The 26902-nt window shown below is 36.8% G+C and overlaps 2 protein-coding genes across 4 annotated transcripts in view; one reads left to right on the top strand and one right to left on the bottom strand.

Annotated features, from left to right (window-relative positions):
* Positions 1–22217, bottom strand: part of pibf1 (progesterone immunomodulatory binding factor 1) — a 54625-nt gene extending 32408 nt beyond the window's left edge. The window contains exons 1-12 of one of the 2 annotated variants that reach the window (XM_067441389.1): positions 22124–22193; positions 21573–21896; positions 21343–21443; positions 19590–19788; positions 19297–19416; positions 17960–18093; positions 16916–17024; positions 12721–12902; positions 12310–12435; positions 3754–3852; positions 3223–3293; positions 2765–2855 (exon numbers count right to left, since the gene is read on the bottom strand). In XM_067441389.1, the coding sequence (XP_067297490.1) occupies positions 2765–2855; positions 3223–3293; positions 3754–3852; positions 12310–12435; positions 12721–12902; positions 16916–17024; positions 17960–18093; positions 19297–19416; positions 19590–19788; positions 21343–21443; positions 21573–21821 (1481 nt within the window). In that variant the 5' untranslated portion in view covers positions 21822–21896; positions 22124–22193. Of the gene's footprint in view, positions 1–2764; positions 2856–3222; positions 3294–3753; positions 3853–12309; positions 12436–12720; positions 12903–16915; positions 17025–17959; positions 18094–19296; positions 19417–19589; positions 19789–21342; positions 21444–21572 lie in introns of both variants that reach the window. The other variant, XM_067441390.1, reaches the window with a different exon arrangement.
* Positions 22218–22307: 90 nt separating this feature from the next.
* gpalpp1 (GPALPP motifs containing 1) lies at positions 22308–26321 on the top strand. Of its 2 annotated transcripts, none has more exons than XM_067441393.1 (8): positions 22308–22490; positions 22679–22808; positions 23461–23607; positions 23706–23852; positions 23957–24215; positions 24866–25030; positions 25197–25298; positions 25619–26321. In XM_067441393.1, exons 1-8 carry the CDS (start codon positions 22409–22411, stop codon positions 25835–25837), a joined length of 1251 nt encoding a protein of 416 aa, XP_067297494.1. In that variant the 5' UTR covers positions 22308–22408; the 3' UTR covers positions 25838–26321. The 2 variants fall into 2 exon arrangements, with proteins under 2 accessions (XP_067297494.1, XP_067297492.1); XM_067441391.1 differs by having other exon boundaries at positions 23458–23607.
* The last annotated feature ends 581 nt before the right edge of the window (positions 26322–26902 follow it).

The raw sequence follows: 26902 nt of genomic DNA, 5'->3' as shown, positions 1-26902 counted from the left end.
TAATTCATACATTTATGTAGCTTGACTTCATCATACTCAGATTCTAGTCAGAATAGGAGTCTGATACTGCTCCATTTGGCTGTAATTATGGGGTGTGTTACAACCGAACCAGGAAAGAAAATCAATTGGATAGATCTACAACAAATCAGAGCAGCAGAGTAAGTGACATATGTTGAGCGACGCATGGTTGTCAAAAGAACTCAACTCTACGCATGCTGGAAGAAAATGAGAGAAATAGTAAATGTGAATGCATATATAAACAAGTTCTCCGTTTAGGATTAGAATGAATTCAACCCAGAAGCTCTTTGGTGACGTAGATAATTGCGTTACTGTTGATCATCAGTCCATCATAGTATAAAGCCCGCCCTGAATATTTGATTGGGCCAAACTCCTCTGGTTCGAGCATAGTTGCTCCACAACGGATCAAGTCCAGACCAAATTTCCCAACCTCAAATGTTGTGGGTGGGGCTAAGTTCGTCTGGCATCCAGGCTAACTAGAAATTTACTTTACTATATAGGCATGAGATCTTGCAGTCAAATACATTTTACATAACTTTTATTCTGCTTTATTCTTTTTCTCAGCATGACACAATGCAATGCAACACTCATTTCTTATTCTCCCTTCCCCCACTTTAATTTGTCAGCCCAAAATAGAGTCACTGGACAACATTTTCACAGTCTGTAGAGTTGACCTCTCAAGAGAAGCATCTGTCGTTTTTGCCCTCAATCGAGCTTCTCTGTGAATGCGAGCAATCCGTTCCCCGGGGCTGAAAAACGTGGGGTATGCCCAACAACTGTGTGCAGAGTATCTTCTGGTATGCAAGGCATGTGCAAGGAGATCAGTGACAGCGTAAGCTTCTCACATAGGCAAATAAGGGCTGGCCATTCAGGAGAAAGGGGAGGGGCAACAACCTGCACTTGACACCCCATATCAGCCAAATGGATGCTTATTAAACAGACGCACATTAAAATGTAGAGATAAAATAAAAATGGTGGGGAAAAAAAGAAATGCCCATTTCCAATGCCCACTTTCAAATATTTATGTGAATTTTAATTTGTGTAATGCAAGTGTTTTTTATTATTTATTATTCAGCAATTGTATGTGCATTGTACTGTCTATCATTAAATAGTGATACACAATTCTCAGAAGATTTTTTTTTTTTTACAAAAGCTGTCACTGGGACAGTACCCTTCAAAAAGGTTTAATATGTACCATTTAGGTACTAAATGTACACTTTTGGAACCAATATGTACCTTTGAGGTATATGCACTCCATAGGTAAAAAAGGTGTACCTTTTGAAAAGGTACCCACCCCAGTGACAGCTTTTTGTACCTTTTTTTCTGAGAGTGTATAAATGTTTATTTGTCTGTGATTTAACACCATTTCTTCTTTATGGTTATTTTCATAGTGAAAACAGTTAATAATATAAGAAACTACATCAAACCACTTGTATAAAAAAGTTAACGAGTTTTCATAAAAAAAATTTGATTCTACATCACAGAATCTGAGGATGTGTCATTTCTCTTTAGTATTGAATTAAATTGATTTTTTTTTGGGGGGGGGGGTCAGTCAGATTGTTTTGGTATAAAAGAAAGGATTGCATTTATACAGACATGTATAAATAGCAATTTATTAATCTATTGATCAAAAGTAATACATGCACTTTTACATGACTTTTACAAAACAAAACAAAAAATGCCATTCTTTTGAACTTTCTATTGATCAAACAATCCTGAAAAATAAAAAATATCAAAATGGTTTTCACACAAAATAAAAAAGCACAACCATTTTCAACTGTAATAACAATACGAAATGTTTCATGTGAACCAAATCAGAAGAATCTGAAGAATCGTATGACACTGAAGGAGTAATGATGATGAAAATTCAGCTGTCATCAGAGGAATAAATTACATTTTAAAATATATTCAAATAGAAAGTTGTCTTTTTAATTTGTAATTATTTTACAATATATCTGTATTAACTTATGATGAAAAAGAAATGGGGCCACGGTGAGCATAAAAAACGAACATTTCAAAACGATTTTAAAATCTTACTGACCCCAAACTTTTTACATTAGTGTATGCTATGTCTACGCTAGCTCTATATTTCAAGTATGCAATTTTTCAAGCCTGTGCTTCAACTTTCTACATTTTGGCTGCAGACATGCACCAGCAGAGCATACCAAAAGGGAAATACCCGTCTTTTCTATTTTTTCTAGTCTAGTTTTGCATGTTTTCTCACTCATGTCATTTACCAATGCTGTTAAAACCAAAGCTCACATGTTAAATGAGCCTGTCGGAGAGGCTTCACTGAGCTGTGGCGACTCTGCTTATTTTATTCTACTCGTCTAACTATGCTTCTAGTCATGTCTTAACTAGCCATATGTTCTTGTTTTAGATTATCTATTCTTACAGTCATCTACCACAGCCCAGTGTCCAGAATCTGATACTGCTTTCCTTCAAGTGCAGGCCCCGATCACTACAGTGTAGACACATGGATTTAACAGTGTTTCCTCACAAAGGAAAGCTTAACAAAGGCATGCCCAGCACCTCTGTCACACTAGCTCTACAACCGTGGGAACAAACACTATACAACAAATTCCTCTTCAAGAAATAATTACATCTATCATAAACAGGAGCACAACAATCAGCATATTTTAAAATCTTGGCTTTGATTGTTTAGAAGTTAAATATGTCTCCCTGCAACTTTTTAAAGTCATATAAAGCATATAGCAGAAACATGTCTACACCAACTTTTACTTACAGTAACAATATATGGTCATGTCTGTCATCAGTTCTCTCAAAGATTAATTGATTTAGCCTTGGAGGAATCCAGTCAGGCTTGAAAAGTTTGACTCAGAGGAAAAACAAACAACATAAAAAAGTAATAGAGAAATGTCCTTTTCACAGATTTGTGTATGCAAATGCTAGAACAGTGTTAGTGATTTTTTGGGGGGGAAATAACAATGATCCAATTACACTGCAGTTCAAAAGTTTGAGGTCAGTAAGATTTTTTTAAAGAAATCTAACCAAGGCTGCATATATTTGATCAAAATACAGTAAAAACTAAAATATTAGAAATATTATTACATTTTAAAATAACTGTTTTCAATTATAATGCATTTTTAAATGTTCCTCTGATGGCAAAGCTGAATTTTCAGCATCATTAGTCCAATGTCATGTGATCATACACTGATTTGATACTCAATAAAAATTTCTTACTTTCATAAATGTTGAAAATGGTTTTGCTTCTTGATATTTTTGTGGAAACCATGGAACTTCTTTTCAGGATTCTTTGATTAATAGAAAGTACACAAGAATAGCATTTGTAAGGCATTGAAATGTTTGTAACATTGTAATGTATTTGTGGTCATTTTTGATTAATTTAATGAAACCTTGCTGAACTACTTTTAAAAAAATAAAAAATAAAAAGTACTGACCTCAAACTTTTGCACAGTAGTTTACTTTGATATCATATTGGAACTTATCAAGTATTATCACGTACAACGTAAGTAGTTTATTTACGCCAAATTTATAACATTTTCAAAAATGCAATAATGATTTCAAAATGCCTAGAAACTCACTGCATAAGATTTCACTAATTCCCGAAAATTCTATGATTCAGACACCCCCAGAAAATGAATCATAAATGACTCTCAAACATCAGCAATCACTTTCCACTGAATAAGTGTCAGTCATAAAGTTGACATCTACAGATTGTCACGCATATGTGAGAGGTGTGTAAGAACTTACTGTTCTAAAAGCTGATCATATTTGGCTTGGAAATCTCTTTCTGCATGCAATGCTCTGTCTTTCTCAATGACAGCATTATCTCTGGTTTCACGAAGGTTTCTGAAAGATGAACAAACACATTTCCTGAAACAAAACTGTAAATTATGCAGCACAGGATTAAGTTAAAACATTACCCCATGATTTACTCACCCTTAAGCCATCCTAGGTGTATATGACAAATACAATCGGAGTTATATTAAAAAATGTCCTGGCTCTTCCAAGCTCTGTATAATGGATTACTTTGATATTAATGGAAGGATGCCCTTTTGGAGCTTCAGATTTTGTACAGGCATTCACTGCCATTATAAAGCTTGGATTAGCCAGGATTTTTTAATATAACTCTGATTGTATTTGTCTGAAAGAAGAATGTCATATACACCTAGGATGCCTTGAGGGTCAGTAAATTATCTGATAATTTTCATTTTTGGGTGAACTATCCCTTTAAGTGTGCTTTACAGCCTTGACATTTGAAACAATATAAAATTATGAACTTCCAATACCTGTATTATTACATATAATACAATACAGTGTTTCCACTGACACTTTTTTCTGCATAATTTACAGAATATGAATAAATTTGTTGTACTTTGGAGAGGTCAGCTGGAGATATACAAGTCTGACTACACCCATATTTTGAAGCTGAGAACTGGCAGAAATCCACTTTTAGGCCACTTTCACAGATACACAGATATTAAAGTCCCATAAAAGTATGGAAATAATAGCTACGTTATATGGACACATTTTCTTTCAATCTGAATGAAATTAGTGACATCGAACGTAGTGTTTACATGAACATAAATGATTGAATATTTAGCATAAAGCAATTGGGTTTACATTTACATTTAATCATTTAGCAGACGCTTTTATTTAAAGAGAGTTACAAAAAAGGGGAGAGCAATAGAAGCAATGAAACAAACAAGGCCAACAACCTGTAAGAGCTGTAAGAAGTCTCAATTAGCACAGTACACCATTTTTTTTATTTTTATAGCCATCTACAATAGCCACCTACAACAAAAACTCACGTACGCAAAATACCGAACACTGGATTTTGATAGCCATGATAAAACCCATTAGGACTAAGGCTGTTGCCCCAACTGTAGTCGTTAAGCAGATTCAGTGGCCCAATGGGTTGGTTTTGTATGGCATTCTAAACGCGCAGCAATAGCCATCTACAGCAAAAACTCACATACGCAAAATACAGTACACCGGATTATGATAGCTATGATCACTATGTAACACACCCGCCTGAAGACACAAATCCGGATGAGAGACGTAGATATGATCCAGGAGTGTGCGCTTTTTGGTCGTTGCTGTGGTGATCAGTAAATGCTATTCTGTATTGGTCAGGTGCAATTGGAAAAGATGTGTCTTAAGATGTTTTTTAAAAATGGCTACAGACTCGGCAGAACGAATTGAGATCGGCAGGTCATTCCACCAGGTGGGAACGGTTTATTGAAGCTTCAAATCGGAAATTATTTTTTTTGACATGCGCACACTGCATGAATATAGTTTTCTGCTGTTAGTGCATACTATTCTCCTATATTGCTTCTTATCTTTGTTTTAAAAAGCAGACTTAATATTCTGATTAGGAGACGACGAGCACATGAACTGTTGTGTTGTGCTGCTTATATTTATCAAGCAGTAAAAAAAAAAAAAAAACTTTCTTGTGCCCAAAACTAGGCTAATGTGGGTGAGAGAAACAAGGAAAAAGGACTGGAGGGACGGTGTCCTGCTCCATTTCAAAGACAAAGAGAATTTTAGAATGACAACTTCATTCAACTCGTTCCATGTGTCATATCTTTACACATTATACCATTTCTCCTTCACTGCACATGCACAGTACTTTGCAAGTTTCAGATTTCAATCCGATCAAGTGTTTACGCCCTCTTGATCGGATTAGAACAAGTTTAAACCACCACTTACAATCCAAATTAAATGTACTGGTTTTGGCCAATTTATTCAGATTGACGTGGTTACATTTGACTTTTTTATTCCAACTGTGCTAATAGTTCAATTACAATCGTATTATTATGGTCCCTGTAAAATACAGCTAATGTGTCACACACTCACATGTTCAGTGCCAATTAATAGCAACAGAAAAGTATAATGTTGCTCTGCGTAAAGAAATTGATACTGTAGCGGTGCAATACTTTAGTGCAAAAGCAAAAATATAATGCAAGCAAGCATGCTGTTTTTAAGACTGTAATCAGATATTATAAGTTCATAACTACTATTCTTGCATTAAAAATACATTTTAATTGATTTATCCATGTTCTCAATGATTAAACTAATTAGGCTCTGGCTCTTGGATAGCAGTTTCCTTCCTGGGCCCTCCTTAAAAATTAACTCAGGCCATCCTTAAAAATATTTTGGTTTGCAGTAACAGTAAAAAAAATTAAAAATTAAAAAAAGGTCTATTTTTTTTCCAAGTGTCAATGTAAAAAAAATAAGTAACATTTTGGTGATGGTGATTACGTAGGTATGAATTTAAACAAATTAGCATATTGTGATGTCACTGACTGTGTCCCGTGTCTTCAGGCGCATCATTGCAAACATTATTTTGATGCAGGCTATATAGACCACAAACAAATTGAAATATTTTTCAAAAACATGGTTATTGCATGATTTTTAGGTGCATTCATATATGTTTACGTTGGCACGTGACCCTACGTAACCCGTGTTAGACCCGTGTTTCCCCCTTGTCCGACACGACCCGCATCCAACACAGTTGGATGTTTTTTACCCGTTTCAGCAAAATTTGCAGGTCGACCCAGTGCAGGACTCTGCCTTGTACACATTCCTAGTGTATTATATAATATAAAATAAATATAGGCTATAAAGATTTACAGTGGCAGCTCAGAGATGTACAGTAGCATTTAAGTATGAAATTGAATGTAGGCTAAAACTACATAGTCCTTAATATACAATATACATTGATTAAAAGCTACTGTATTAAAAACATTTTTATTCAAGAGCAGTGCATGATTTTTTGTTTGTTTTTTGTTGTTTTATTAACAGAATTTTAGAGGTGAACTGTCCCTTTAAGGACAAGTGTTCAATAGGCTGTGTGGCTGTCAATACAAGACGTGCTTACATCTCATATACAGACGCACGTGATTTTACTTTCACTTTAAACATAACCGACTGTGTTTATATATGTTAACCTTGTGTGTATTTGACAGTATTAGCGCAGTAAGGCCGTGTGTCCACCAAAGCGTTTTTAGCCAGCTGAAAACGCTAGGCGCTCTCCTTAAAACACCTCGCTGTGAGCGTTTTGACAGGCAGTGTTTTTTTTTTTTCTTCAGTAAGACTCTTTGCTTGTTATGATACAGAAAATCCACGGAAATGTTATTAATTTCCCAGGTAGATTGTGTCTGTATTTATTCTATATAAAATTGCAGATACAATGTAAAGTATTTGCTCTGGCTCTTGTTTTAAATCATTTTGTTCCAGAAATCACCTGTGTTTGACAGGCTTTAGTGCGAGCATTCATAAAACAGTTACTAAGCATGCATACTAAAGTAGGTAGGTAAGAATTGGTTAAAAAACTTTTTTTCCAAATTTGTTTAAACTTTCTTTATATATATATCAATGCATAATTAAAATGTAAGTACTCTGAAAAAGAAAGTATAACAATTTAGTGTCTGTAAACCTCACGACGTTACGTTTATATACAGATCTTATATACAGTTTATATATACCTCTTTACGTTTTAAAGACAGCTTATTATTTCCATTCACTCCACTTTCTCCCTTCTCGGCTCTTTCCAAAGCCTGCCCCCAAAACACATGAACGCGCTACGCCGACCAATCAGCTGGAAGACGCATTATTTACCTGAGACAAGCGGAGGAGGAGCGGAGTGCGTGTAGTGACATCATCATTCCAATGTCACACTGCACGCGTAAGCAGTCTGTTGACAGCATAGATATGTATACATATCTAGGGCAGAAGCAGTGCATATGGAGAGCGGGAGCCGTGCGCCCGATACCCGTCAGTTCTGCATCTGGCAGCATTTGTCTCACTGATCACTCGAAGCTGAATCGTGTATTGCAAATACAGACTATAATATCATCCATTCTGTCACATTTGCCGGTGTTCTCCTCCGAGATGTGCTTTGATTTAAAACGGGCAGCATATATCTGCTGCAAATGCCCCATCCCCAAACACACATGGATATAATGTGATGTATATACGTTGTTCACTTGATAAATGTAACATTAAAGTTGAGATACAGCTTATTTTTATCATTTAAACAGGCCTTGGAAGTTTAGCCAAAATCTTCTGGCAGTGATGTGTTTTTGTGTATTTTATTATTTATTTCACAGCGCTGGGTGTCATGTGGTGATTGTGAAACACACAGAACTAGGGCTGAAACGATTCATCGAGTAACTCGAGTTAATCGAATCAAAAAAATCCTTGATGCTTCGCTTAGTCCATTTAACTACACACAGATATTGCAGAAAGACATTTTCTGTGTAAGGACTCGGAGTATGAGCGGATTGCGGTTATATCCGCGGTTCAGGTGCGTATAACATCCCAAAAATTGAAGGTGGATGAGAGAAATCGTTAATATGTTGATTTTAATAAAGACGCGGAACTCTCATATCACGCTAAAAACGCAATGAATGCGTGTCGTTCTTTAACTTTCGTTTTCATCTCATGTCGAGATCAATGCGCAATGCGAGAGAGAGAGAGCGGGCGGGCATCAGCACTGGTAATATCATTTAATATCGCTGTTTTTAAATGCAGACAACTGTGTGTTGAGCTTCAGGATGCGATGCTGAACATTTAAAGGGGGGGTGAAACACTCAGTTTCAGTCAGTGTCATGTCAATCTTGAGTACCTATAGAGTAGCATTGCATCCTGCATATCTCCGAAAAGTCTTTATTTTTTTAATAATTATATAAGAAAGATGCGCTGTTCCGAGTCTTTCCGAAAAAAGCCGAGCGGGTGGGGGCGTGTCATGTGAGCGGAGCTAAATAATGACGTGTGCAGCAGCGCGCTGCAGTGAGGAAAGTGAGTCGCTCTGTGAGGAAAGTGATTCGCTCAGTGAGGAAAGTGATTCGCCCGCCGCGTGAGGAAAGTGATTCGCTCTGTGAGGAAAGTGATTCGCTCAGTGAGGAAAGTGATTCGCCCGCCGCGTGAGGAAAGTGATTCGCTCTGTGAGGAAAGTGATTCGCTCAGTGAGGAAAGTGATTCGCCCGCCGCGTGAGGAAAGTGATTTGCTCTGTGAGGAAAGTGATTCGCTCAGTGAGGAAAGTGATTCGCCCGCCGCGTGAGGAAAGTGATTCGCTCTGTGAGGAAAGTGATTCGCTCAGTGAGGAAAGTGATTCGCCCGCCGCGTGAGGAAAGTGATTTGCTCTGTGAGGAAAGTGATTCGCTCAGTGAGGAAAGTGATTCGCCCGCCGCGTGAGGAAAGTGATTCGCTCAGTGAGGAAAGTGATTCGCCCGCCGCGTGAGGAAAGTGAGTCGCTCTGTGAGGAAAGTGATTCGCTCAGTGAGGAAAGTGATTCGCCTGCCGCGTGAGGAAAGTGAGTCGCTCAGTGAGGAAAGTGATTCGCCCGTCGCGTGAGGAAAGTGCTAATACAGATCGACCGCCGGCCTATCAGTGGGTAAGTCAGTAGCTACTGGTTATATCACCTGTTTAGCATCCTACAAGCCAGCGCTTTGATGGGCGTAGGCTGTTGCTCTCTCTCTCCCTCTCTCTCTCTCACGCGCTTCCGGTAGAATTGTCCGTAAGGCCCATACAAGGAAATTCCGCCCCCACTAACGTCAAAGGGGACGCATGATCTCAAAAAACTTGCCGAAACTTATGACTAACCGGAAGTAGTATTTTTGACAAAGAAATACTCCCATCAAACGTCCACCTTAACTTTTGAAACTTTGTCTATGTTTAGTATGGGATTCCAAGTCTTTAACAGTGTAAAAAGATCAGTATGCATGAAACAGCATTTCACCCCCCCTTTAAGTTTCATTTGCGGCAGTACACGCGTCAGCTGAGGAGATACGAGCAACTCCAAACACATGAACGCGATGGAGTTTGCAGCTTTGCACATGGATCACCGTCATTGTGATGTGTGTGAAATCTTTAATGAGACTTTATATATCCTACTTGATAATATCTTCGAAATGCATCATTAGATGTTCTCAATACTAGGCGCAACGCTGCCTATGCCCTGCTTACGCGTGCAGTGTGAAGCCGGCGTAACGCGCGCGCGCGTTTGTGATGAGCAGCGCTTGTGCTTTCAGAGCTGATCAGAGCTGCGTGCTTTCATTGATTTGTGTAATTTAATCACACTTTAATCATATTTATAGCTACTAACTTAAAACAAGCTTTGTTACAATGATGAATGATTAGCTCAAAAGATCAGCATGTGTGATGTACTTTAACTGAATTAAACATATCTCGCATTTGATCATGTTCTAGCGGTTATTCCTCTGTGTGATGTATAGGTTGTCGACCCTGGTTTATGTAAATGTAATTTTGCCAAATAAGTTTTTTTGTTTTGTTAAGCAACCTTCTTCAGTGTAGCTAATATGTGACGATAGCATCGGGTGCGGGTGGATGGTTTGCTTCTAACAGCTGATTCGGTGACGATAGAGCTGATCCGCGCATCTCTTTTTCCAAGTTAACCTGTCCAATATGTTTTGCTCCAGTAAAGGAGTAAATAAGACAGTAAATGCTTATGTCATGCCTGAGCTGAAGCTGAAACATGAAAGTTAAGTTACAACATAAATACAATGTTAAGTTATTTATATTATTTATAGAATATTTATAGAATATTAGAATATTTATATTATATAGAATTTATAGAATATTTATATTTATATTAGCATTATTGTTATTTATATTACTACTATTTAGATTTATTTGTTGTAGGTTTAGTTTAAGATTGAGCTATGTTTACATTTTTAAAGTAATTTGAAATAGATTTTTATTTAATATGGCAATTTTATGCATTAAAATTGTTTAGTTTCACAGTTATTAATGTATGCAATTTCAGCAATAAAACGTAATTTTTCTAAAAAGAAAACAAATTAGATGTTAATTTTAAGATACCCGTCTTATTGTCTCTTATTGCTCTTTAATAAAGGAAAAGTAATTATTATCCGATTAATCGATCGATTAATCGATTACAAAAAGAATCGATAGCTGCAGCCCTACACAGAACACTGCACTACATGATTTTATGGTGAAATCGGTTCTCTTTCATGTTAATAAGGTCAAGTTGATCAAGAACTATGCACCACGGTCCACGGGTTTAATTAAAAAAATAGACAACAGACTCGCTGAAAGAAGGGCATGCTTATAGAACAGCAGAAATATGTTGGTTTCTCTTCTTTAAATACTCTTACATTTAGTTTAATTTAAACACTTTCAAAGGGTTTCATCTACGTATACATATCTACTGTATGCTTGAACTCCTCAAATCAAACGGGTGTGCGCATGTGGGCAGATCCTGTAGCAAAAGGAGTGGTAGCCATGGTAGCGAGAGCGAGTGACAGTCGCCCAAGCCAATCACTTGTTTCGTCCCGGATTGAAATAATGAGCAGAATCTAAAAATCTAGATTACTGACATAACACCTCATTACAAATGTTTATGTGGGGTTTTTTATTTTATTTTGAGCGGTGATGAAATATTATTCTTGAATACTTTCTAGCATTTCAGTAATAAAAGTGTAGGCTATAGATCTTTAAAATGTATCCAAATTACAGTGAAGCGGAATGATACGGTGCTCCGCTCCACAGTGGTCAAAAAGGATGTAAACAGTTAATTTTGAAGCAATCTGTTCTTGAAAACTCAGAGATGTGGATTCGGACGGCAATTAAAATACCACATGACCTTTGTGTTTGTCAAAAAACAGTAGGTAATTTGGCTGGGGATTTTTACGCGGGTGGTGGAAGAAAAACACTGACATTCTGGATTCAGACCGTCCGAATAGGGCTTTTGTTCTTATTGGATTGCTGGCTGTTTCCTTATCTTCTGTAACTGTTTTGAGGACTGTAGCTATATTAGTATAGTATTAGTTTTGGCTGAAGTATCCTATCAATAATTGTGGAATTTTACTAAAATCTAAAATAACTCATATAATGAAATAAGACCCACCATTAATCGTGTTAATAAATTGTGATTTCAATATTGACTTAAATAAGTGATTATGATTTTTTGAGCAGTAGCTGTGTGAGGACACCAAATGTTCACTATAGACTGAAGTTTCAAACATTTCTGCCCACCTAGTAACTAATTTTTTTATTTTATTTTTTTATTTCTGTAAAAGGATGCAAATGTTCAGATTATAAAACATAAAACACAGTATTCAGGTTTTTATTTAACATATGCATTTCCAGTCATTCATTATTACTGGATGATAATTAATTTAATTATTACATATTTAATTATTTTATAGAGATTTCAGATTTCCCGGACTGGATTTTAAAATTTCCCTGACATTTCCAGGTTTTCTATCCTATTCAAGGATAGAAATCTGCTCAGACGTATGAAGGCTTGCTCTCACCTGTTCTCTCTCTCATACATCTCTTTAGATGCCCTCTGCAGATTCTCGATCTCATGGCTGGTCTTCATTTGAATGCGCTCCAGTTCATCACGCAGTTTGTTTTCATACTCTGTCTTATAGTGATCTCTGGTGGAGGGATGCAAACATCACAACTGTTACATTGTGATGACTTCACAAAAAAAGTAATAATGGATCTCAGCTGAAAATACAAGTGTATTAAGATTCTTAAAAGGTTACAGAATACTAGAGTCAGATCTGATACCAGACCGGACCATGCCCATTTCTTCATATTACGCAACCTTCTTACTACAGACTAAGTCTGTATAGTTCATTGTTCAACTGAATTGAAAAAAATGGGAAAAAGTAAACAGGAAGCACCATTCTCTGTTATACATTATTTATCACACCTACCTAGAAGCAACATATTTTTCATAGGCATCTTCCCTGGCCTTCTTTGTGTCCTCAAGCTGGGTCTGCAGTCTGTCCAGACGGTCTTCTTGATGAGCACAGCGCACATTAAGCTCCATATTCTGCTTATTTAGATATTCCTTGTCCTTCTGCATCAGTGTTACAGACTGCAGCAGAGTGGCTACCTACAGATGAAAAGGAAAAGGTGGCAAAAAGAGGTAACATAAGTAACATAAGTAGAAACTTTAATGACAAACAGATTTATCGGTTGAGATTATAGACATCGGCTGGTTAATTGCCCGCTTGGCTAGTTAGCAGAATATGTAACCTGGTAACTGGATAATGCACATGAATTGTTAATATATATATATATATATATATATATATATATATATATATATATATATATATATATATATATATATATATATATATATATATATATATATATATATATATATATATACACACACACATACACAGGTCCTTCTCAAAAAATTAGCATATTGTGATAAACTTCATTATTTTCCATAATGTAATGATAAAAGCTAAACTTTCATATATTTTTGATTGATTGCACACCAACTGAAATATTTCAGGTCTTTTATTATTTTAATACTGATGATTTTGGCATACAGCTCATGAAAACCCAAAATTCCTATCTCAAAAAATTAGCATATCATGAAAAGGTTCTCTAAACAAGCTATTAACCTAATCATCTGAATCAACTAATTAACTCTAAACACCTGCAAAAGATTCCTGAGGCTTTTAAAAACTCCCAGCCTGGTTCATTACTCAAAACCGCAATCATGGGTAAGACTGCCGACCTGACTGCTGTCCAGAAGGCCATCATTGACACCCTCAAGCGAGAGGGTAAGACACAGAAAAAAATTTCTGAACGAATAGGCTGTTCCCAGAGTGCTGTATCAAGGCACCTCAGTGGGAAGTCTGTGGGAAGGAAAAAGTGTGGCAAAAAACGCTGCACAACGAGAAGAGGTGACCGGACCCTGAGGAAGATTGTGGAGAAGGACCGATTCCAGACCTTGGGGGACCTGCAGAAGCAGTGGACTGAGTCTGGAGTAGAAACATCCAGAGCCACCGTGCCAAGCGTGTGCAGGAAATGGGCTACAGGTGCCGCATTCCCCAGGTCAAGACACTTTGGGCTACAGAGAAGCAGCACTGGACTGTTGCTCAATGGTCCAAAGTACTTTTTTCGGATGAAAGCAAATTTTGCATGTCATTCGGAAATCAAGGTGCCAGAGTCTGGAGGAAGACTGGAGAGAAGGAAATGCCAAAATGCCTGAAGTCCAGTGTCAAGAACCCACAGTCAGTGATGGTCTGGGGTGCCATGTCAGCTGCTGGTGTTGGTCCACTGTGTTTTATCAAGAGCAGGGTCAATGCAGCTAGCTATCAGGAGATTTTGGAGCACTTCATGCTTCCATCTGCTGAAAAGCTTTATGGAGATAAGGATTTGATTTTTCAGCACGACCTGGCACCTGCTCACAGTGCCAAAACCACTGGTAAATGGTTTACTGACCATGGTATTACTGTGCTCAATTGGCCTGCCAACTCTCCTGACCTGAACCCCATAGAGAATCTGTGGGATATTGTGAAGAGAAAGTTGAGAGACGCAAGACCCAACACTCTGGATGAGCTTAAAGAGGGAGGTGAAATGCTGTTTCATGCATACTGAGCTTTTTACACTGTTAAAGACTTGGATTCCCATCCTAAACGTAGACAAAATTTCAAAAACTAATGTTGGAAGTTTGATGGAGTATTTCTGTGTCAAAAATACTCCTTCGAGTTTCTCACAAGTTTCGGAGAGTTTTTTTTCGAGTATGGGTCGACTTGACGTTAATAGAGCGGAAGGTCCTTGTATGGGCCGTACGGGCTCTTCTCCCGGTAGGGTGCGCGCGCGCGTGACTAGAGGGAGAGAGGAAATGCACGCCAGTAAACACTGCTTTCAGGTGCAGATCCAGTCGTCCGTGAACACTTATGTCACGCGCCGCGCTCCACTTTATTCCTATGGGTGACGTCGAGCGACAACAACGGTTTAGCACAGCATTCCGGGAAGGCAGCGCTGCATTTGAACCGATTTGAACACAGAAATGACGGGAAGCTTCACAACATCGCTTCAGTCGCGTCTCAAAGTGGATTTCCACGCCACTGCTGTCACAGGACTTCACCATATCATACCAAAGAAGTGTGTTTTTGATGGAGCGGTCCCAGCGATAAAGGTTCGGTCCTGCTTTGGAAGCAGCCGGTGAGTAAAACTGCTTCAAATGTTTCTGCTATTGGCTACCGTCGCATGAGTAAACATCAGTAAACGACACGATCGCGTGCTTCGTCATTCATATGCGCTTTACTTAAACGGTTACTCCATTGCTGTTCTCTGTATAACGTTACACTAGTCTGACGTGCAAAACCGTTTTGCTTGCTACTTCTAAGGTCTAGTCGCATACAATAGTCCATAAACCGAATCATGTCCTCATAAACTGCGAGTAAACACACACAAATGTTGACAGGCCACTAAATACAGTACATACCACAGAGACGGACGTCCTGCTGTTGCTGTTTCTCCTGTTCAATTTATTTCTGCCTCAGATTTGATTCTGCATCATTATCTGTATTAGCTGAGATGGCCATGAGTTTCTCCACGCTTGAGGACGTCACCGCGCGATCGTCATTCTTTAGCTCCGCCCACTCGATACGCCTCCAGCCGCTCGGTTTTTTCCGGAAAGACTCGGTACAGCCTATATTTCTTTTATAAATATAATAAAACTAAAGACTTTTCGGAGATATGAAGGATGCAATACTACTCTATAGGTACTCAAGATTGACATGAGATTGACTGAAACTGAGTGTTTCACCCCCCCCCCTTTAAGGCCGCTATCGAAGCATCCTGGGCCTCCATAACACCTCAGCAGTGCCACAGGCTGATTGCCTCCATGCCATGCCAAGTATTGAGTGCATAACTGAACATAATTATTTGAAGGTTGACTTTTTTTGTATTAAAAACACTTTGCTTTTATTGGTCAGATGAAATATGCCATTTTTTTGAGATAGGAATTTTGGGTTTTCATGAGCTGTATGCCAAAATCGTCAGTATTATAACAATAAAAGACCTGAAATATTTCAGTTGGTGTGCAATGAATCTAAAATATATGAAAGTTTAATTTTTTGAGAAGGACCTGTATTTTTGGGGTGATGTGCAGTGCCATTTCTCCTCCAAACATGGCGTGTATCATGGCATCCAAAGAGTTCAATTTTGGTCTCATCTGACCAGACTATATTCTCCCAGTATTTCACAGGCTGGTCGAAATGTTGTGCAGCAAACTTTAAACGAGCTTCAACATGTATTTTCTTAAGCAGTGGAGTATTGCATGGCGAGCGTGCATACATGCCATGGCATTTGAGTGCATTACTTACTGTTTTCTTTTAAACAATTGTACCTGCTGATTTTAGGTCTTTCTGAAGCTGTCCACAAGTGATCCTTGGCTCTTAGACAACACTTCTAATAATTATTTTCACTCCACTGTCAGAAATTTTGCAAGGAGCACCTGGTCGTGGCCGGTTTATGGTGAAATTATGTTATTTTTCACTTACGGATTATTTCCCCAACAGTGCTCACTGGAACATTCAGAAGTTTTTAAATCCTTCTATAACCAATGTCAACAATATATTTTGCAACAATAAGGTTGTGAAGGTCTTGAGAGAGCTCTTTGCTTTTACCTATCATGAGATGTTTCTTATCTTAACGTGTTCAATACTTTTTCCGTGTGTCATTTTACATAATTACAATCAATCAATTGTTAATATCAATTGGGTTGATTTCTTTACATGTGTGGATTGTATGGGTTGTTACCAACATGAAATGAAAATGGTGAAAATGTAATGTTAATAGCACATTTTGAAATATATTTACTGAGAAAAATGGTGACATGTTCAATGCTTATTTTACCCACTGTATATTATGTGTGTGTGTGTGTGTGTGTGTGTGTGTGTGTGTGTGTGTGTTGCACCTTGGACTCTGTACAGAATTTATCTCCAAAAAAAAAAGATTTTGAAATGTATTTATTTTCCATTAACATTACTGTCAGTACCAGATGTCAATTTAAACAATGGGCCAGTTAATTATTTGACCTAACTAACATGCTGATCTGGCCGTAATCCGGTGTGTGTGTTCAGCCCACATTACCTCTTTATTTAGATCATTCCTCTCTTTGGTCAGGGCAGTGTGTGTGAGGTCCAGTATTTCTAACTTCTTCCGTAACTCTCTCACCTCTGTTTCATACCCATCTCTCTCTCTGTGGACAACATACGCAGACACAACCACAGTATTAAAGGAATGAATATTAACTATTCCTACATAATCTACCTTTTATTCTAACCAGTCGATTATAATGTTGCACATAACATTGATTACCAAAAAAAAACATAAAATACGTTTGTTTGTTTTTTTGCGTTTTTAAAAAGCAAAGATTGCCGCTAAGGCTGGATATTTAAAGGGCGTAAACTACTGTTTGAGCTCACTAAGATTTGAAAGTTTTTGAAAGAAGTCTCTTATGATCAGCACGGCTGATTTTATTTGTTCAAAAATACAGTAAAAACAGTAATATTCATATGTTTCATATTTTAATGTTTAAAGTAGGAATTTTTCCTGTGATGGTAAAGTAAAATGTTTAGCATCATTACTCCAGTCTTCAGTGTCACATGACCCTTCCCGAAATCACTTTAATATGCTGATTTGGTTCTCAGATCTTCTGTGGGAAGATCATTTGGAGGAGGCTCTCCAAGTATGCAGGACTGGTCAGCGACTGCAAAGCAGGCAGGATGGAAAGCAAGGTGTCTCCCAGTGGAGGTTGAATGTAAAGTATTTGCAGCCCATTGCTTGGCCAGAGCCTACAGAGAGCTGGGAATTGAGGGAGTGAGTAAGAAGGCAGCTATCCACAGTAGCTGCGAAAAAGCAAAGAGGGCTTCAAGGTGCTATAGCTCAAGAGACGAGAGCCATGGAATACGAAGTAGCAAGCCAGCTGTACAGAAGCTGGGGTCCAATCAGCCCCAGCAGGGTCACCTGGAGGTAGGTTGTATGATGTTGTAAGACCCGAAACACCCGATGACTTCAGGAACATCACTGAGGATGTGTCCAGCGGCATCAGAAGATGTATGTGTACATCTCAAGATATATTTCTTGCTGAGCTGAATGTGGACTTGCAAAGACAACGCAGGACATTCTACTCACCGTTTGATTTTGTCATAGTTCTCTCGTTTGTAGTCTCCTTCCTGAATAAGCTGCTTGGTGTCAGCAAGTTCCAGTGTAAGTCTCTGACAGCGGATCTCCAGCTCGGAGCGCGCTCTCCTCTCGTCCTCATAACTCTGGTTGGGATATGGGAAAGAAGTGATGAATGTCAATAAGAAATAAACAGTATAGTAATTTATTCTTGATGTTTATTTAATTAAATCTTCTGCATTCATACCAACGCAAGCTAGAATAGCAAATCAGGATATTTGCCATATTGCAACTCAAAACTCTCAATATTCAATATTCTGTAAGTTTCAGAAATCAAAAATAACAATTAAACATTGAACTTTATTCATTGAACATCAAAGTGATATCTTAGTCCCATAAATCAATTCAGTCAAACACTGTGTGTTTGTTAGCTTAATTTTAATGTGCATTTTTAAAAAGTCACAGTCTGGACTTTTCAAAGGGAATGAAAATAAAAGATGATGCAGTGCCGAGTCCGACTACATTGGATTGCAACACACAACTGTGAGTAATAGTGTTTTTACAATGCATCACCAATATTGCTTTGCTACAGATTGTTTGATATACACTGAGCAAGTATTGTAGCACCGCAGTCTAACTGAATAGGGGTGATTCACTGTTCTTTCCTTTGTTTCAGCATTTATGGGTTTAATGAATGGGTTATCTTCAGCCAATTGGTCTTTACCTCCTGTCATCAATACAGGTCTACAGGACTTTATTAATGCTTATTCCCATTGGGAACTCATGTTCACATTTGAAAGAGTCTTGGTTTGAGAATTTAAGGATGTTTTGCAGAGGTCAGGGCACGAACACTCAGCCCTTAACGCTGGGTGTCTCTTTAGACACTCAGTGTTATGTAATTTTAAAGTCAGGCATCCATCTTTTACTCTTTACTTCAGAGTATTTGATGTTATATATGGATTATCTTTGAAATTATTATGTAATTGACATGATACATTTACTTGACTAATAATAAATTATTACATTGATTTATTCTGACTTACTCTGGAATTATTAACTAACTGTGAATGGGTATAATTTCAACAAAAGGTTAAACAGAATAATCAAATGTGTAGCTAAACTAAATATGAATTACCAAATAACCAATGGACATTCTAACCTAAATTCAAGGTCATCATAAAATGGAGTCAGATATTGTTTAATTGGAATTAAAACACTTTGCTCCGCTGAAAAGAACTCGCAAGAAACCTTCACCCATCAACCGTAAGATTTCATTGGGATGATTAGACAGGCCTTACAAGACCATAGTAACAATGGTATTCAGAAAGGGAAGAAAATATTTTCCATGCCTCCATTAGTGATTTTATTTGGTTGCGGTGACAGTCCATATCCTCGGTCAGGTTAGCCTTTTTCACCTGCAGCTCAGTCGCAAGAGTCCTCAGAGGGTTCACAACCTCATAGAACCGAATCTATATAAGGAAAACATACATGCACACAAACACACACACACACACACGCGCACGTATTATAGCTTTTAAATCCCCCTCTGTCCACAAGCTTGTTAATGGTAGGAAGCAACGCCACCAATAAATATATCTAAAAATATATCTTAATTTCCAACAGTTTATAACTCAGTGCTCACTGCCACATATTCAGGGATGGTGAGTTTGTCCTCAGGCAGGTCCTTCAGCTCATTGTACTTCTCCTCAGACAGCTCCAGGTCTCTCAAGCTCCTGCGGAGATCACCCGCTCGATCACACAGCTGATGGTTCGTCTCTTCCAGCTGCTTCTGTCTGAGCATGATGGTGTCCATCTCCTGCTTCCTCAGGGCTTGCTGCTTCCTGCATAAGCAGAAGCCAAATAGGCTTTATGCTGAATGTCACATGAACAAACAGTAAAACAGGTCTCATTGCATCTGCTTGTTGGAGAAAGTGTTCACAGCAGCACAAACTGGTGGTGATATATTTGTACTTTTAAGATAATCAGCTAACCTAGCTAGTTCTTTATATTGTTGCCGTTTTATTTTAATATCTAAATGTTGCTGAGTAGAAGAAGAAGAAAAGAAAAAAAACTTTTAGATATCAATCTGCATATGTGCTGGTCATCGGCTGTGCTTTTCTTTGCTTGCTCTTTTAAAAGTTTCTTGAGTAAAACAGCTCTACATTTAACAAAGCACTTACAAAAGACCTGAACCGGAAGTGAAGCAACCCGTTTTACAGAACGTGGAGGTTTGTTGCATATATCCCTCATTAAACTATATATAAAGATCAACTATATCAAATTACTAAGTTGATCAAAACTTTGATGAAAAACCTGACCTCTGCTCTCTGATTGAGAGTTCATTATTTTTAACAAGTAAAAGACCTTTTAGTATAATTCTAAAAATGCCTCATGTGTTTTTTGCTTGTGAAGCATTTAATAAAAAAAAAAAAAGGTAAATGCAAGATTTTATATATACGTATATATATATATATATATATTGTTATTAATATTTCAAGATACATTTACCTGATTATAACTACTATCAGTATTTTAAACACACATTTAATAGTGAAATATATACCATTGCACTCAAAATGATTCAACCCCCTTGACCTGCAAGAGTCTATGAAAGATTTTATGAAAACATTTCAACATAGGCATTATTAAACTATTATAGAATGTTTATTAATACACATTAGAGTGATTCTGAGAATGTACAAAATTATTCAACCCAACTCTCAAAATTTTAATTTTGTGCAGAATCTTTTTTTCTTCATAACCTCCAATAAACACTGCCTGTAAGTGCTTAGAAGCTCTTCTGTCACCTCTCTGCTATAATCTTGGCCAATTTCTTGCTTGGAAAATACACAGTATATTGAGGTTTCTGAAAGAAGCCTCTTAAGTTCACCAAGGCTGTATTTATTTGATCACAAATACAGTAAAAACAGTAATATTGTGGAAAAAGTACAGTCTAGCAAGCAGAAGCCAGAAGTCAAGTTTGAAGTCAAAAGGCCTTCATTAACCCCCTGGTGCCGTGTGGAGTATGTTTATGAGGGATGGATGCACTTTTTTGAGCTTGAAACTCAATGGACCTCGTCACTGCCATTATAAAGCTTGGAAGTGTCAGGATATTTATTAATATAACTCCGATTGTGTTCATCAGAAAGAAGTAAGTCGTAGATACCTAAGATGGCTTGAGGGTGAGTAAATCATTGAGTAATTTTCATTTTAAAGTGAACTACTCCTTTAAAACAGAAAACAGCTGTTTTAAAGTGTAATAATAATAAAAAAAAAACTACTGTATTTTTGATCAAATAAATGCAGTAGAGGTGAACTTAAAAGACTTAATTTATAGGCCAATACAATATGAACACTTATATAATGATATTTGTCTTAACTGTGTGTAAATGCACCTGTTTTCATCCTGCTGTAGTTTGAGCTGGCTATCCAGACGCAGAGTGAGCACCTGTTTTTGATGGAGAGCATCGTTCAGCCTTTCCTCCAGCTCTTCTATCTAAAAAAATGTTGTGAAAATAATAATTTGAACACTCACAGGTAAACAAACATAGGTCAATTTTTTTTCAAACTGCGTTTCAATGTAACAGACAGCAGTTTTTCTTATTTATTATTAATCCACCATTACCTTGGTAAGGTGGTCCACTTTCAGGTTGTCTATGAGAAGATTTTTCTGTGACAGCTCTATCTTTAGTTTTTGAAGATTATGAAGCAGCTGTTTTCTTTCCAGGAGCTGTTTTGTGACCTTTCCTGCCCCATCTTTCTCATCCGAAGACGATATGTCCTCTGTGGGGACTGTTGTCTCCAGACTGATGTCCTCAGACTCGATGGAGCTGGAGATGTTTGCCGTTGCGCCCTTTGGCTTCTTGGGTGGCATATCGACAAAAATCCAGCCAACCCGTCCTTACAGACTTGATATGTCGGGAAATAATCCTCAGAGCTGGTTTTAAAACTGGGAAATGTGGATTATTAGTAGTCAAGTGTCAGGACAGGAGATCAGAAGCTCAAGGAAAGAATTAACGGATAAGTCGCTGGTCACTAAGACAGTTGGACAAATTCGGCTATTTTAAGTTAAAAACCTGACCTTCGTAGCCTCATGACAAGAAAAAAACGCAAAAAGTGAAATTGTATGTGAAAGCTGATTTAAAAAAAGTGTGTTTATATGAATATGTATCATACCGACTGTTCAAGCGTCCCGCCGCCCATAGAAACAACAACGGATGAAAATGACAACAGAGAAGAGAAGTGAAGTTTGCGTTAAAGAGCGTCTCTTCAAAAACCCTTCGTGATACAAAAAACGCGCCACCTTTAGGAGCCCGCCTGAACAGAACTCTTATTTTGAAATTCCGCTCAATTTCGAAACCGGAAATAAGAGAATTTGTTCATTCATGTCGTAGCTTATTTCTGGGTTTGACAACAAATAAATGTCTGTTTTTATTATTTTCCTAACACGCTAATTTGGCGATGTCTAATCAAAACATTGGACCAGCTTTGCCACCGACGATGGGAAAAATCCAAAACGATGATTCAGATCAAGAAGGCGCAAGTATGTTTGCACATGCACGTTGTAGCGTTGTAAACTGGATTTATTATTATTATTATGGAAATGCATAACAAGGCTGTCTGCATATGTTTTTTGTCAATACTTTTTGCAAAAACAGTTAGGTCATTTAATTCTTTAGTTTAGATCTGAGTGCAAATAATTACACAATAAATAATAAATGATTATTCCAGCCATAGGTCCAGCTTTGCCTCCGCTGTATAAAGCTTCAGACTCATCAAGTTCATGTGAAGACAGTGATCAGGAGGAGGTCGTGTTCAAGAGAGCCAAATATTCATCATCTGGGAACCGGCCTTCTTTAAGGTATGGTACTTAATAAGAATGTTTGTTTTGTCTTTTAGGGATTCATAGCTAATGAAGTGTTTAGTCAAAAAATGAACCACTTTCCATGTATCCATCTATAAATGTATTCAAGTATAAAGCCATATTTTATGTTTATGTTTATCTCTGTGAATTATCATGTTAATATATAAGTATTAAATATTATACAACCGGCTTATTCGCACATCACTTATTCATCTTTATATTGCATTGCATTCTATGTTTTGTCCTCCCACAGTTAAAATTACAGGGCTTTGATCATAAGCACTTAAGGAGATATAACTGATATTTATATGTCATGTCATAGTGTTACAAAAAATATGTATTTACATCACATCAATATTTCATCTTACTTTTTAGCCATATAAATAACAAAAACTGCACTGAATTGTATAATGTTGCTTAGAAAGTTTCTTTCTCAACTGTTGACATATGTCATAAAAGCCTGATGTATCAAATATGATGCAAAACATAAAATAAAGATCATTTCTTAAATATGTTGTCTAAAGGTTCAGTACACTGTTATATTTAAACAGCTGTCTATTATTTCATATATCAGGCTTTAGAGGGTCATATTGTCTTGCAGGAAAATGAATTTGCTCACACGTTTACTTGTGTAATTCTTTAACAGCAGCAGAGGCATCGTGAAAGATGGGATGGACATAAAGCAAACCAATAAGCATGAGGAGGAGGAGGAGGAGGAGGAGGAGGATGATGATGATGGTTTCTTTGGTCCAGCGCTTCCCCCAGGATATCAAAAGCGAGACAAGTCACCAGAACAGTAATAAACATACGTTAATAGTATCACACATGGTCATTTATATCGCTATTTCAGCATCCCATTCAAAGTCTTGAATTAACTACATTTTGCCTCTCTAGGCCACCTTTACTAGGACCTGCACTTCCTCCAGGATTCAAAAAACAAGATGATGATGAAGATGACGATGGTGCAAAAGATGATACCAGAGGGGTTTTAGGACCAGCTCTACCCCCAGAATATAGAAAGCAAGACAAATCTCCGGAACGGTAAAAGGAATTAAACTGTTGTTAGTATCACACACTGTAATATTTATTCAAATTTTACGGCCAAATGTAAATATTGATTGATTTTTGTTTTATGGCTTTTCCAGTAGGCCACTTGCAATAGGACCTGCTCTACCTCCAGGCTTTAATAGACAAGATGAAGATGAGGAGAGGGAAAATGAAGATGCCAGTGGATTTTTAGGACCAGCTCTACCACCAGGTTACACTCCAGATTTGTCCAGCAGTGAAGATGATGATGATTATGTAATTGGACCAATGCCATCAAAAGGACCGTCCCAGGCCTCCGTGGCATTGGATATTGAAAGAAGAGCTCAAAGAATGAAAGACAAACTTACAGGAGTGGATGTAAGTGCATTTTATGTTTTTTCTCCATTAATCCAGCTTGTACACATGAATATATTTCTAATGATAATTATAATATGTATTACATGTAGTAGTCAGTGTTATTATTTACTACTTTCTGTTGTAATTTTAATTTTAGTATTTAGTATCTTTGTCATATGATTTTGTAATATTACTATTAATAATATTATAATAATTATTATTATTATTATAATTATTAATAATATTACTATTTAGGTTTAATTAAGTTTTTATTTAGTTTTAGTTATTTTATTTCATGTTGAAGTTAGTCATTTTAATTCTTCAACTTGAAAGTTAGAAATGTTGCCTTGGACACTTAAATAATATAATAATAATATTATACTAATAGTTCTATATTACTTTTTTCAATTTATAAACAGTAAATAATTAATAGTAATAATTTTATTCGTTTTACTATAATTGTGTGTGTGTGTGTGTGTGTGTGTGTGTGTGTGTGTGTGTGTGTGTGTGTGTGTGTGTGTGTGTGTGTGTGTGTGTGTGTGTGTGTGTGTGTGTGTGTGTGTGTTTGTGTTTTCTGCTGTACTTGTACAACATCAATGAAGAGGCTGATTAATTTTTGTTTAACATTCGTTGTTAATGTATTCTTGGACTCGGGATTCTTCTGTTGTTAGACTGGCCCAGAAGTGATCTCCAGAGAGAGCTGGATGACAGAGTTGCCTCCTGAGTTACAGCATGTGGGCCTGGAAGCACGGACCTTTAAGAAAAGATCAGGCCCTGAAAACAAAGACCGCTCAATCTGGACTGACACTCCCGCTGAACGTGAACGGAAAGCTAGGGTGAGCTAGCAATGTAGATGTGATCGAGTTCAGATGTGCAATGTGGAGATTGTTGTGTGGATACTTATTGTAGATTAACCGATGATATCATTTGTGACTTTGCAGATGATGCTTGCTTTTTTACATTCGGATTGTTTGGAAATCCCCTTCTTGTTTGTCTTTTTAGGAGCGACAAGAGGCTAAGGAAAAAGGTGAATCTGCCAAGGATGACGTGCCTCGCCTGTCTAAGAAAGAGCTTGAGATGGCTGAGAAAGTTTCAAAATATAATGTAAGTTATTTGTATATATTTATATATATATATATATATATATATATATATATATATATATATATATATATATATATATATATATATATATATATATATATATATATATATATATATATATAAAATCATAATCCAAATTCCAAATCCATAATCATATCTATATGATACTAAAATAGTATCTTGTAATAGTAGTATCTAGTAAATTGTAGTAGCTCACTCTAATGGGCCTTTTGAATGGACTACACCTTTAGTGTGCTAGATGCAGTTGTTACTACTTGATTATATAAAAATGTTGTCTCAAAATGCCCATCTCTTTTTAGGAGTCCAAGCGTGGAGAATCTCTCATTAGTCTGCACACTAAGAAGATGAAGAGAAAAGCTGAGGAGGATGCTAACAAGCCTGTGGAGAGACGACCTTTCGACAGAGACATGGACCTCCAAGTCAATCGCTTTGATGAGGCTCAGAAAAAAGCTCTGCTCAAGAAGTCAGAAGAGCTCAACACCCGCTTTTCACACAGCAAAGAACGCATGTTCCTATGAGGGACATTAGATGCATTTATCTGATGTTGTCAAGAAAGTTGTACTGAGCTGGAATCCTTGAAACATCTTCATCAAAACATTAGGAGCCATGTTGATAATTATATGTAACGTCGGAGCACTGACTGCTCCTTCTCAATTTGCTTTTTTTATACAAATGTCTGATTGTTAGAGATAATGCATTAAACAAATCTTGATTTTTGTGGCTTATAAAAGTTTGTAAGCCACCTTTTTTTTTTAAATTAAAAAGTACTTTAGTATTGATGTTCCTATTCAGTGATAGCCTATCCTATCATCCTATCATTCCACTGAATAATGGTAATAATAATAGGTTTTATGTTCAGGGGTCATGTATTGTTCTCCAGCGTGTATTTTCCTATATTAATAAAATATGTCAAGTTCAAGTCATATTTAAATTAGATTTTATATTTTGCTTAAAGAAAATGATGAGTACCTTAGAACCATTAAAACGCTTTGTATTGCGTCATTTTTGTCTCATTATTATACAGCTTTTACCCCAAATTATTGTGAACTTACAAAAGAAAAGTCTCATTCTCAAAAAAGTGACCATTTGTCATTATTAGTTTGTGTTATACTGTGTTTAATTTATGCATTTAAAACCATTACATTTTTACTATAGCATTACAATATTATTATATTACAGTAATGACTATTACCATTCATTTATAATTAAGCTGTAATGCAAACAATCTTACCCCAAGTTTCACATGCAAGCCTTAAGCAAAGTAAAATGCATGTTTGAGCTGTTTTAACTGTATTTTGCTTCTTAAAACATGTCAATACCATTGTTTTGTCTCAAGATGCACACCAGTAATGTTTTTTTAAAGGCACATTAATAAAATATCCGTAAATATCCCAATTAAAGTAACTTAAGCCTCGATTAGTCTAGGCCCTGTCTGTGAAACCCGGCCATAAATATCATCAAAATATTATTTCTTTAAATTATTAATGTAATGTATTATGTTAATTTTTTATGCTTTCCTAAAATGTTCCCTAAGAAAACAGGATATAAGTCATTTATAAGTAAATTTATCAAGGTCTAAATAG

The sequence above is a fragment of the Pseudorasbora parva genome, chromosome 4 (genome assembly GCF_024679245.1).
Source record: "Pseudorasbora parva isolate DD20220531a chromosome 4, ASM2467924v1, whole genome shotgun sequence".
In the NCBI taxonomy this organism is placed as follows: domain Eukaryota; kingdom Metazoa; phylum Chordata; class Actinopteri; order Cypriniformes; family Gobionidae; genus Pseudorasbora; species Pseudorasbora parva.
Note: the sequence above shows the minus strand (reverse complement) of the source record. Positions and strands in the feature narration are given on the sequence as shown.